The sequence below is a fragment of the Ammodytes marinus genome (genome assembly GCF_949987685.1).
Source record: "Ammodytes marinus genome assembly, chromosome: 6".
NCBI classification, from domain to species: Eukaryota; Metazoa; Chordata; class Actinopteri; order Uranoscopiformes; family Ammodytidae; genus Ammodytes; species Ammodytes marinus.
The window spans coordinates 29,658,352-29,671,572 of record NC_137235.1 but is presented as its reverse complement, the minus strand read 5'-3'; the positions used below and the strand labels follow the sequence as shown (position 1 = coordinate 29,671,572).

General features: G+C 40.3%; 1 protein-coding gene across 2 annotated transcripts; it reads left to right on the top strand.

Annotated features, from left to right (window-relative positions):
• Positions 1-390: 390 nt before the first annotated feature.
• On the top strand, positions 391-10,587 carry LOC307252135 (myosin heavy chain, fast skeletal muscle-like; the record flags this gene model as incomplete). Of its 2 annotated transcripts, none has more annotated exons than XM_080029713.1 (39): positions 391-597; positions 676-816; positions 921-1,077; positions 1,173-1,200; positions 1,281-1,380; positions 1,498-1,590; positions 1,787-1,850; positions 1,932-2,030; positions 2,123-2,226; positions 2,348-2,486; positions 2,633-2,751; positions 3,028-3,177; positions 3,276-3,446; positions 3,546-3,846; positions 3,971-4,041; positions 4,145-4,232; positions 4,363-4,480; positions 4,564-4,687; positions 4,805-4,941; positions 5,023-5,278; positions 5,362-5,604; positions 5,683-5,859; positions 5,938-6,083; positions 6,181-6,271; positions 6,363-6,752; positions 6,840-6,966; positions 7,053-7,171; positions 7,256-7,452; positions 7,587-7,770; positions 7,895-8,060; positions 8,458-8,582; positions 8,762-9,070; positions 9,150-9,353; positions 9,443-9,568; positions 9,662-9,832; positions 9,919-10,023; positions 10,110-10,205; positions 10,326-10,457; positions 10,567-10,587. In XM_080029713.1, the coding sequence occupies 39 exons, from the start codon at positions 391-393 to the stop codon at positions 10,585-10,587; spliced, it is 5,796 nt and encodes a 1,931-aa protein (XP_079885839.1). The 2 variants fall into 2 exon arrangements, with proteins under 2 accessions (XP_079885839.1, XP_079885838.1); XM_080029712.1 differs by having other exon boundaries at positions 673-816.
• Positions 10,588-13,221: the final 2,634 nt, after the last annotated feature.

Here is a 13,221-nt window from a genome sequence, read left to right as displayed (position 1 = left end):
TATATACTTTGTGTGAAACATTTCATTTACTTGTTATTTGCCTGGTTATTGTTCATCTTATTACTTTCAACTCAGTCTAGAAAATATTTAGAATGGGCTAATGTTAAGTCTTTGTAATGAAGCAGGAATATCAGTTAGATGGAAAGATGGATATATGGATATATGGATATATATATATATATATATATATATATATATATATATATATATATATATATATATATATATATATAGATAGATAGATAGATAGATAGATATATGTGTTTGTTAATGTCTATTATTCAGTTTAACTTAGTTATTTAGTATCATGTGACTTGAAGTTATTAGTTTAAAAAAAGATGAATAAGAATACTCAAATTTGCAATTACCTTACAGAAGTAACAAGCAACCATGAGTACTGACGCTGAGATGGAGGCTTACGGCAAAGCTGCCATTTACCTCCGTAAGCCAGAGAGGGAGAGAATTGAGGCTCAAGCCTCGCCTTTTGACGCCAAGACTGCCTGCTATGTGGAAGATAAGGTGGAGTTGTTCTTGAAAGGACAAATACTCAAGAGGGATGGTGGCAAAGTCACTGTCAAAGTCTTGACCACTCAGGAGGTTAGTATCATAAAGTAAAAGTAATCTAGGAATGTTTTATGATCAGTTCTCATCGTGACAAATGTCTTGTTGCAGGAGGTGGAAGTTAAAGAAGAACAGGTCTTTCCAATGAACCCTCCCAAGTACGACAAAATTGAGGACATGGCCATGATGACCCATCTCAATGAAGCCTCTGTGCTGTATAACCTCAAAGAGCGTTATGCAGCATGGATGATCTACGTAAGACAATCTGCCTAATGAGAAAAGAGAAATGCTGAAAATGGCTACACTTGTACTTGTGTGAATCTTAAAGTTAACTGTTGAATCTCTATGGTTACTTTCAGACCTACTCTGGGCTGTTCTGTGCCACTGTGAACCCCTACAAATGGCTCCCAGTGTACGATACTGAGGTTGTAAATGCCTATAGAGGCAAGAAGCGTGTGGAGGCTCCACCCCACATCTTCTCTGTCTCTGACAACGCTTATCAGTTCATGAATACTGGTAAGTTATAACAACTCTAATATACAAATTACCATTTTATCAGGTTTCACTTGCAAGAAAAACATAGTAAATTCCATTGTTTTTATTTCTAACAGATAGGGAGAACCAGTCTGTCTTGATCACGTAAGTTTCACATTTGTTGACTTTGTTTACAATGATTAAATACTTTGAAGAAATTCTCATAAGTCTATGTCTATCCCCAGTGGAGAATCTGGTGCTGGAAAGACTGTGAACACCAAGCGTGTCATCCAGTACTTTGCAACAATCTCAGTATCAGGTGGACAGAAGAGGGACGAGTCAAAGGTGTGATTATGTTATTGTATGTGTATAATTCAGTCTTATTTGAACGTGATATCTTTCAATGGAAAATAATTATAATAATAGTAATTTTAAGGTATCAATTCTCTATTTAAATTACAGGGGTCACTGGAGGATCAGATTATTGCAGCCAATCCCCTGCTGGAGTCCTATGGTAATGCCAAAACTGTGAGGAATGACAACTCTTCTCGTTTTGTAAGTACGGAGGGATTTTTATAACACTAAACTTTTATGTTTTTATGCTGCCTTCTTGGCCAGGACTCTCTTGAAAAAGAGATTTTGAATCTCAATGAGTATATTCCTGGAAAAATAAAGGTTAATAAAAAAAAATATATATACTATAGAAATTCCAAATGTGCTGTGACATTAAATATTCCTATGTTCCAAACAGGGTAAATTCATCAGAATCCATTTCGGCAAAACTGGCAAACTGGCTAGTGCTGATATTGAGACATGTAAGTAACAGTCCTCAAAGAGCATACAAATGTCTTTAACTGCGAGTTGAGCAGGCTGTGACGAATGAACAATGTTTGTAGATCTGCTGGAGAAGTCTAGAGTGACATACCAGCTTGAGCAAGAAAGAGGCTATCACATCTTCTTCCAGTTGATGACCGGCCACAAACCTGAGATAGTTGGTGAAAGATTGAGTATATGCACAATGTTTTTTTCTTATTTAATTTGTATACATGACAATGCATTGAATTTTTCACAATTCTTTGATCTCCAGAAATGTCCCTCCTCACAACCAACCCCTACGACTTCCCCATGTGTAGCATGGGTCAAATCACCGTGGCTAGCATTGATGACAAAGAAGAGCTGGATGCCACTGATGTGAGTGAACTTCAATTCAAAATATTGGCATTTATTATGAGCAGTAAATGCAACATCAGAACTGCTCTTTTAAAATAAGTTTCTATATTGATTATTGTGTGGACAACTCCTTTGATAATAGAACGCTATTGATATCCTGGGCTTCACTCATGAAGAGAAGAACAGCATCTACAAGATGACTGGTGCTGTGCTCCACCATGGTAACATGAAGTTCAAGCAGAAGCAACGTGAGGAGCAGGCTGAGCCTGATGGCACAGAGGGTGAGAATTTCATGTTAGCTCAAAGTGCATAGCTTAGAAACAACAGTAGGCCTAATACATGTCCTAGTCACTAAGGTATCTGTCATGATGGACAATCACTGTCACATACAGTAAGTATTTACTGAAAATCTCTGAAATATTTTCAGATGCTGACAAGGTTGCTTACTTGCTGGGTCTGAACTCCGCTGACATGCTGAAGGCTTATTGCTTCCCCAGAGTGAAGGTCGGAAATGAGTATGTCACCAAGGGACAGACTGTACCTCAGGTATTCAAGATATACTGTTTAAAAAAAACATTTTAACTTTAAGTAAAAGAAAACTGAGATGTGTAATCCCTCTTTGTTTAGTAACGTCAGATGCCGTCTGTGAATTAGCTCTACTTTTATATTTGTTTAACAAATAACATTGAGTAAAGTATGAAAGTATTTTCCTTGATTCTTTCGTCTTATCTCACTGGAAGTAGTTCAAAAATACCAGCAATCCATAATTTTACAAAATAGCTGACTGAATCAAATCATTTTTTTTCTTTGTTTTTTCTTCAGGTGATGAACTCAGTGCCTGCCCTGGCCAAGTCTATCTATGAGAAGATGTTCTTGTGGATGGTCATTCGTATCAACCAGCAGCTGGACACTAAACAAGCAAGACAGTACTACATTGGTGTGCTGGATATTGCTGGCTTTGAAATCTTTGATGTAAGATTCATTTAAAACAATCAGCAGCTTAAACCTTTGATTTCAGAATAATTACTGTGGTGTGGAAGATATTATATTGATTATTTGTCCCCTCACAGTTCAACACCATGGAGCAGCTATGCATCAACTTCACCAATGAGAAACTGCAACAGTTCTTCAACCACACCATGTTTGTACTGGAGCAAGAGGAGTACAAGAAGGAGGGTATTATCTGGGATTTCATTGACTTTGGCATGGACTTAGCTGCCTGTATTGAGCTGATTGAAAAGGTAATGATTCCATTTTTTAAATTAAATGTATTTGTTCTGTTGGTCTATATTAGGCAACATCTAGCATTTAATGACATACCTCTTCCTGCTTTTTTCAAGCCAATGGGCATCTTCTCCATCCTTGAAGAGGAGTGCATGTTCCCCAAGGCCTCAGATACATCCTTCAAGAACAAGCTGTATGACCAGCATCTTGGAAAGAACATAGCATTTGAGAAACCAAAGCCAAAAAAGGGCAAGGCTGAGGCCCACTTCTCCCTGGTGCACTATGCTGGTACCGTGGACTACAATATCGCTGGCTGGCTGGACAAGAACAAGGATCCACTGAACGATTCCGTTATCCAGCTGTTCCAGAAGTCCCCAGTTAAACTGCTGGCCAGTCTGTATCCTCCTGTTGTTGAGGGTATGATATTGACTTTAGCAAACTAAAACATACTTTCACTGTATATGTTTATAAGAGCAGCATGTGTTTCTGTAAATTGTATTTATTGTTCTAACAATACATGTCTACTTAAAATCGTCAACAGAGACTGGCGGTGCAAAGAAGGGAGGCAAGAAGAAGGGTGGTTCCATGCAGACTGTGTCTTCGCAGTTTAGGGTAATGTTTAACACTACATTATAGTATCAAATCATATCTCAGTTTATACCAAAACTCACAATTGTTGCACTTTTTGACACGAGTTACCATTTTGGATCTACAGGAGAACTTGGGCAAGCTGATGACTAATTTGAGGGCAACCCATCCTCACTTTGTGCGCTGCCTGATTCCCAATGAGTCAAAGACTCCAGGTACATAGAGAACGTAATGTATTACAGATGTGTTAGTGTTATTGATATGTTTTATTTTACTGTGTGCAGCTCCAACAAGGAGACTTACTAATTATTTCAAATATGTAATTAAGAAATGTCATTTGTATAGGATTGATGGAGAACTTCCTGGTTATCCACCAGCTCAGGTGTAATGGTGTGCTGGAGGGTATCAGAATCTGCACAAAAGGTTTCCCAAGCAGAATCCTCTATGCTGACTTTAAGCAGAGGTAACAGTGTCTATTTTAACAGAAGTTTGATGTAGAGTATTAAAAGAAAATTCTCTGACTGACCATTTACCCTCATTAAAAAGGTACAAGGTGCTGAATGCCAGTGTCATCCCTGAGGGCCACTTCATTGACAACAAGAAGGCTTCAGAGAAGCTGCTTGGGTCTATTGATGTTCCTCATGATGAGTACAAATTCGGACACACCAAGGTAAGAATCTTGCTTTACGTATGTTACTTACGTGAGTTGGTATGGAATTTGTTAGTTTCAGAGGGTATTCACTATGTACTTCATCCTGTATTAATTCAATTGTATTTCATCATTCAGGTGTTCTTCAAGGCCGGACTACTGGGTCTCCTTGAGGAGATGAGAGATGAAAAGCTATCATCTCTGGTCGGAATGACTCAGGCTCTGGCTCGTGGTTTTCTCATGAGAACAGAATTTGTGAAGATGATGGAGAGGAGGCATGTTAAAAACAATCAATTCTGAATAATGGTACGGAAATTACAAACAACACTTCCATAACAGCAACTTCTTCTCCACAGGGAAGCTGTCTTTACAATCCAGTACAACATCCGCTCATTCATGAATGTGAAACACTGGCCATGGATGAAGGTGTACTACAAGATCAAGCCTCTGCTGCAGTCTGCTGAAACTGAAAAGGAGCTTGCTAGCATGAAGGAGAACTATGAAAAAATGACAACAGACCTGGCTGCTGCTTTAGCCAAGAAGAAGGAACTGGAGGAGAAGCTGGTGTCCCTCTTGCAGGAAAAGAATGATTTGTCGCTGCAAGTAGCATCTGTAAGTAGACATCAACTGACTGTTTTACCTTTTTAAGTTTTTCAGAATTGATTGTTAACCTCTATTTTCATGAAATGAATTAGGAAGGAGAGAATCTGTCAGATGCCGAGGAGAGATGTGAAGGACTTATCAAGAGTAAGATTCAGTTGGAGGCCAAACTCAAAGAGACAACCGAGAGACTGGAGGACGAAGAAGAAATCAATGCAGAGCTCACTGCCAAGAAGAGAAAGCTGGAGGATGAATGCTCTGAGCTCAAGAAAGATATTGATGACCTGGAGCTTACCTTGGCTAAAGTGGAAAAGGAGAAACATGCCACTGAGAACAAGGTTTGAAAATATGAATATTATATTGCAGGTCAAGTAACATTAGAGTATTACTATTTAACATCTTTCTGAAAAACATAGGTGAAGAACCTGACCGAGGAGATGGCCTCTCAGGATGAGAGCCTGGCTAAGCTGACTAAAGAAAAGAAAGCCCTTCAGGAGGCTCATCAGCAGACTCTTGATGACCTTCAGGCAGAGGAAGACAAAGTCAACACTCTGACCAAAGCAAAGACCAAGCTTGAACAGCAAGTGGATGATGTAAGTTTACAAATTCACTTTCGAGTGGCAAAGCAAAATTCTTCATGAGCATAACTTATAACTTATATGAATGTTCAGCTTGAGGGTTCTCTGGAGCAAGAGAAGAAGCTGCGTATGGACCTTGAGAGATCCAAGAGGAAGCTTGAGGGGGACCTGAAACTGGCCCAGGAAAGCATCATGGATCTTGAGAATGACAAGCAGCAGTCTGATGAGAAAATCAAAAAGTAAGTTTCTTTGTGAATTTTAACAAAAACCTGTCTTTTGAATGAGGTGTTCCACTGCTTGAACTCTTACCATGAACTCTATCTATTAATCTCACAGGAAGGACTTTGAAATCAGTCAGTACCTTAGCAAGATTGAGGATGAGCAGTCAATGGGTGCTCAGCTTCAGAAGAAGATCAAGGAGCTTCAGGTGACATATTGTCTTACTTAACACATACCTCATCTATTTTGTGTTTATGAAGCGAAAGTTCACTGAAAGGCAACTCACCTACATTCAACAGGCCCGTATTGAGGAACTGGAGGAAGAGATTGAGGCTGAGCGTGCTGCTCGTGCCAAGGTTGAGAAGCAGAGAGCTGACCTCTCCAGGGAACTTGAAGAGATCAGTGAGAGGCTTGAGGAGGCCGGCGGTGCCACTGCTGCTCAGATTGAGATGAACAAGAAGCGTGAAGCTGAATTCCAGAAGCTCCGTCGTGACCTTGAGGAGTCCACTCTGCAGCATGAAGCTACTGCTGCAGCTCTTCGCAAGAAGCAGGCTGACAGCGTTGCTGAGCTGGGAGAACAGATTGACAACCTCCAGCGTGTCAAGCAGAAGCTTGAGAAGGAAAAGAGTGAATACAAGATGGAGATTGATGACCTCTCCAGCAACATGGAGGCTGTTTCAAAAGCAAAGGTACAAATCACAAGTAGAAAGGCAAAATAAGGTAATTCATCTTCTATAAAAATGACTTCATGATCTGATCTCTGTTTTCCTCATTAGGGAAATCTTGAAAAGATGTGCCGTACTCTTGAGGACCAATTTAGCGAACTGAAGACCAAGAATGATGAAAATGTTCGTCAAATGAATGACATTGGTGGACAGAAAGCACGTCTCCTGACAGAAAATGGTATATAAGTAATCAGTCGATGAAGTGTTGTGTATATTTGAGCAAAATAACACAAAATAATGTATCATGACATTTTTTCACAATAGGGGAGTTCAGCCGTCAAATTGAAGAGAAAGAAGCTCTTGTGTCCCAGCTGACCAGAGGCAAACAGGCCTTCACACAGCAGATTGAAGAGCTGAAGAGACAGATTGAAGAGGAGGTTAAGGTAAGAAAAAGCTAGTTGTGTACAAATCAAATGCATGTGTGATATTTAGAAACTTTGCAAACTGAAAATGATTTCTTACACCAGGCCAAGAATGCTCTTGCCCATGGACTGCAATCAGCCCGCCATGACTGTGACCTGCTGAGAGAGCAGTTTGAGGAGGAGCAGGAGGCCAAAGCTGAGCTGCAGCGTGGGATGTCAAAGGCCAACAGTGAGGTGGCTCAGTGGAGAACTAAGTATGAAACTGATGCTATCCAGCGCACTGAGGAGCTTGAGGAGTCCAAGTGAGTACAATTCAAACAATTAAATGGCGTGACCGATTGTAATGTTAATCTTGTATCTAAAAAAATTATAATTATTTGTAGTTCATTCATGTACTAGTTTTTCACAAAGAGATCAAATGCACCTTTTCAAACAGGAAAAAGCTTGCCCAGCGCCTTCAGGAGGCTGAGGAGCAGATTGAGGCAACACATTCCAAGTGTGCTTCTCTGGAGAAAACCAAAGAGAGGCTCCACAGTGAGGTGGAGGACCTCATGATTGATGTGGAGAGGGCTAATGCTCTGGCTGCCAACCTCGACAAGAAGCAGAGGAACTTTGACAAGGTACCAACAGTCACTTTGTTTGTCCCAGCCATAGCAACAAAAAATAATATGCACATATTTATATATGTTTTTTATATTACCATTTACTAAATGACCAACTGATCTGTATCAATGGTGTTTTCAGGTCTTGGCAGAGTGGAAACAGAAGTTTGAGGAGGGTCAGGCAGAGCTTGAGGGAACTCAGAAGGAGGCTCGTTCTGTTGGCACTGAGCTCTTCAAAATGAAGAACTCCTATGAAGAATCTCTGGATCAGCTGGAGACAATGAAGCGGGAAAACAAGAACCTGCAGCGTAAGTTTTTGCAACATTATATTCTATTCAACACATGGTGGTGGTAGGATGGCCTAGAGGAAAGGTGGCCGACCAGTAACCATGAGTTGGCTGGTTCGATCCCCGGCACCGGACAGGCTGGTATTATGTCAACGGTGCCAACCATCTCTACCATTGTGTCCTTGAGCAAGACACTTAACCCCAAACTGCTCCAGGGCTGCTGTACTTCGGCTGACCCTGCGCTCTGACCCCCTCCGAAGTGTGGTAACTTGAGAGGGGATATGCGAAAAGACAAATTTCAATGTAATCATTGACTAATAAAAGTAACTTAACTTAACTTAATGGATGTTTTAGAACGAAGCATCCATATTTCACATATAAAGGCTTAACAACATAAAACACATGCATCTTTCTACAGAGGAGATCTCAGATCTGACTGAACAGATTGGTGAGACTGGCAAGAGCATCCATGAGCTGGAGAAGTCCAAAAAGCAAGTGGAGACCGAGAAGTCTGAAATCCAGACAGCTCTTGAAGAGGCTGAGGTATATTTAAGAGGAGATCTTAAAAAAAAATGCAATTATAAATTCATCATTGACAAACATATTATAAACGCTGTGCAGCCGAACTGACTCTTTCTTTCTTTCTTTCTTTCTTTCTTTCTTTCTTTCTTTCTTTCTTTCTTTCTTTCTTTCTTTCTTTCTTTCTTTCTTCTTGTCATTAGGGAACTCTGGAACACGAAGAGTCTAAGATCCTGCGTGTCCAGCTTGAGCTCAACCAGATTAAGGGTGAGGTAGACAGGAAGCTGGCAGAAAAAGATGAGGAGATGGAGCAGATCAAGAGGAATAGCCAGAGGGTGATTGACTCAATGCAGGGCACACTGGATTCTGAGGTCAGAAGCAGGAACGATGCCCTGAGGATCAAAAAGAAGATGGAGGGAGACCTGAATGAGATGGAGATTCAGCTTAGCCACGCCAACCGCCAGGCTTCTGAGTCCCAGAAGCAGCTTAGGAGTGTCCAGGCACAGCTGAAGGTATTATAAGACACAGGTGTTGTTACGCAGTGGTCAGTATAAATAAATGTTGGCATTAATTTTGATATGTTTTCACTAGGATGCACAACTGCACCTTGATGATGCTCTCAGAGCACAGGAGGATCTCAAAGAACAAGCTGCTATGGTGGATCGTAGGAATGGTCTCATGGTAGCTGAGATCGAGGAACTTAGAGCTGCTCTGGAACAGACAGAGAGGAGCCGCAAAATCGCTGAGCAGGAGCTGGTGGACGCAAGTGAGCGTGTTGGACTTCTGCACTCTCAGGTGAACACTTTTTCAACATTTCTCCACTAATTTACAAATCTAAATATTTGTCAGGCAAGTGATAACTTAACTTATTTCTGATCTTTTAGAACACAAGTCTTCTTCACTCCAAGAAGAAGCTTGAGAGTGACCTGGTCCAGGTCCAGGGTGAAGTGGATGACACTGTTCAGGAAGCAAGGAATGCAGAGGAGAAGGCAAAGAAGGCTATCACTGATGTAGGTTTACATTTCACATGTTCTTAATTTTAGTTTCAAAAAGAAAGAGAGGTGCTTTTTCCAGACATTTTTCATTAACATTATTTCCTCTAGGCTGCTATGATGGCTGAGGAGCTGAAGAAGGAGCAAGATACTAGTTCTCACTTGGAAAGGATGAAGAAGAACCTGGAGGTCGGTGTTAAGGACCTGCAGCACCGCTTGGACGAGGCTGAGAACCTGGCCATGAAGGGTGGCAAGAAGCAGCTTCAGAAACTTGAGTCTAGGGTAAGAAATGAATGATAAGAGTTTGTACAGCTGAAGCAAGACTTTGAAAAAGTTTCGATACCTTATGTCTTTCTTGTGTTCTATAGGTGCGTGAGCTGGAGGCCGAGATTGAGGCTGAGCAGAGACGTGGAGGAGATGCTATCAAGGGTGTCCGCAAATATGAGAGGAGGGTGAAGGAGCTTACCTACCAGGTACAACCACAGATTAAACATGTTAACATCTACTACATGTATATCATTGAGAACATTTCACCATGCAAATTTTATTTGTATAACAGACTGAAGAGGACAAGAAAAACGTTGCCAGGCTGCAGGATCTGGTTGACAAGTTGCAGCTTAAGGTTAAGGCCTACAAGAGGCAATCTGAGGAGGCGGTAAGGGACAACATATACATTTTTAACACTAAAAACTTGATGTTTTGTCAGATTTAACATACACATAGAAGACCTTGGATCTTTTGGATAATCAAAACGTCCATTTCTATCTTACTCCAGGAGGAGCAGGCCAATGTTCATCTCTCCAAGTGCAGGAAGGTTCAGAATGAGCTAGAGGAGGCTGAGGAGCGCGCTGACATTGCAGAATCACAGGTCAACAAAATGAGAGCAAAGAGCCGTGACTCTGGCAAGGTAAATATACAACTGCGTTTTGGCACAGAAAAATACATTTTAAATTAAAAAGTACTCAACATGTATTTTATTACCTAATCAAACCCTTTGTTATTTGTGTGTGTTTTAGGGAAAGGAGGCGGCTGAGTAAACCATTCCAGCTAATGGGTTGTTTCTGATCATATAATATGATGTGAAATGAATGATAACGCAATAAAAGCATTTGATCTTAAATTGCTATTTGTGTCATTTTGATCTTATTGTGTCCTCAAAAATAAGCAAATGTTAGTTTTGTAAAAATGTATATAAAGGTCCTTTCTGTAAAGTATTATAAGCATATTCATAAGATGTTATTTATAATGCTTTATAAATTGCAATATAAATGGTAACACTTTATAATAATGTTAATTTATTAGTCACTCATTAATAAGTCCCATACAAGTCATTAGATAATGATGAACTAATGATTTAATAAAAGCAGTAATATATATTTGTGTTATGTTTACATATCACAAATGTGTTGTAAGTCATCTATTAAGTGAAATCTATTCGACTGTGTCAGGTTTCTGGAAAATACAGACAAGAACCCAATTGCAAGACACAGGAAACAGTTCAGATTCAAAAACAGATTTAATGAAGTGGATGTCGAACCAGGTAGCGTAGCTAACATTACCAGATGGAGCAGGCAAAATGGAATAAATTCAGAACGCTGGAAAGCTTGGTGAAGACACTAAGACAATCTGGCAAATGACTGAGGGAAATGGACTGGGATATATACTGAGGGGCTGATAAGCTGATGATTTGTTTTCAGCTTTCTAGAAATACAAATAACATTTTTGAATATTCACCATTTTCCTATGCGGGACACACATTTGGCAATTGCTAATTTAACTCGGCAAGTACCATTTGCATTGAGATATGCGGTTATTTATTTTTAATTTGGGGATGCAATTTTGAATTATATATACCTGCCAGTAAAACCAATTCAGCAGGGTTTAAGATTGTTTTATTATTGGTGTTATGATTTAAATAAGTCATATTAAGTGTTTCAACATTAACTTTTTGACTTTCTGTGCTTAAAAATTTCATCGGGCATCCTCTTTATATTTTATATATCAAATTTCTCCAACCTACATTACATTTGACTTTGACTGGTAGAATCTGAAGCACGAAATTGTCAATACATCCAAATCTGTGGGGTGTTTTCTCCTGTTTATGGCAATTTATCATTAAAGTCCGACCGCTTGGAATAAACTTGTGATTCTGGGCTAAAATCAGGGAAATTTCCTTGTTGCTGGATCCTTTGTCAAAGTATAATGTGATGAGGTGATGAGGTCATCCATGGCAGGTTTAATTCTGGAATATCCCCCAAAGAATTCTATGATATCACAGTTTTTTCTCAAAATAATCCCCCGTGGACCCCTGAGGCCTGTTTCAGGTAGCTGGTTTTACATACTCTGAGTTGAATCCTGCGCTCTGAGTTGGTCAACTCAGAGCGCAGGGTTGAGAAGCAACTCCGGGTTTTCGGTTTTAGAACAGTGGATATGAGCGTGTGCACTCTGGGTGGAGCGTGTGCGTAAAAGCCATCGTCAATGGATCGCTGATAACATGATTCACCATGGAAACAGGAGAAACAAATGATTGATCCTCCCACTTCTCCTCCCACTAGAGTTAGAAATATTAACGAATGAGCATATGGTATGGAGAAGAATTAACGGGGATATTGTCTCATAACTCTGATCTAATCTCCTCGGCAATTCAGAAAAAAACAGAGCAAACATTTTTTGTCAAGAGAATCATTTCGCTTCCGTATGAGAAGCCATAGTCTATATTAAAAAGTTACGCATATCAGCAGTAAAGTATTAAGCTGGCGCGGCACAGCATTGCTGACAGTGTTTTATCGCTGTATAATATGTTGGCAAGCTATAGCCTAATACTGTGCAGTAAACAGACAAATTAGGTGACAGTTTCCATTTAAGAGCCTAAATTATTACCAGATCCATTTTCCTCAAGTGATAACAGTTTAAATTATTATATAATTTTATATTCATATTAGGCTATTTAACGAGGCTCGTCTGTGACTTTAGGATCGCACAAGTGAACTGTAACGATAGGTTACAACCATACAATACAAATAGGTTTATTAATCTGAATGTAGAGCATGTCACGATGTGTTAGGTGGCCGCCTATATGAACGGACCGAGGGCTGAGAACAAGGCTACTGATCAGATAAATGATCGGTCAAACGTAAAATCATCAGTACATGATAAAAACATCCCGATGGAAATTTCTATGGATTGATTTTGCTTCAAACTGTACAGGGACGCGTGTGACAGTGACACTCTTTCTTCAGTCGGAGCTGCAGCGTGAAGTGAAAACAAACTCAGGGTAGGTCTAACCACCTCCCGAGCAGGTTAGACCCATGGCGTATGTTGCCGCAGTAACTGACTCTCGGTTGCGCTGAACCTGCTACCTGAAACGGAAAACCCAGAGTTTCCACTAACTCAGAGCGAACAAACTCTGGGTTGCCTCAAAACCAGCTACCTGAAACAGGCCTCTGCACACACACACAGATGAGTGTGTTTGTGTGTGTTTGTTTCGGCCCTCATACGTTGTATTGTTGTAGGCCTCAGTGTGGCTTGTGGAATCAACCTCCAAAGAATGACAGCGTTAGTTCATCTCTTCCAGCCTCTCGGCCCCCGTTCCGCAACGGTTGCATTTTACAGCAGGGCGGAGGGCCGAAATTCCGGCATATTCCCGGCTTTCACTGTCTGTGTAAAAGGGG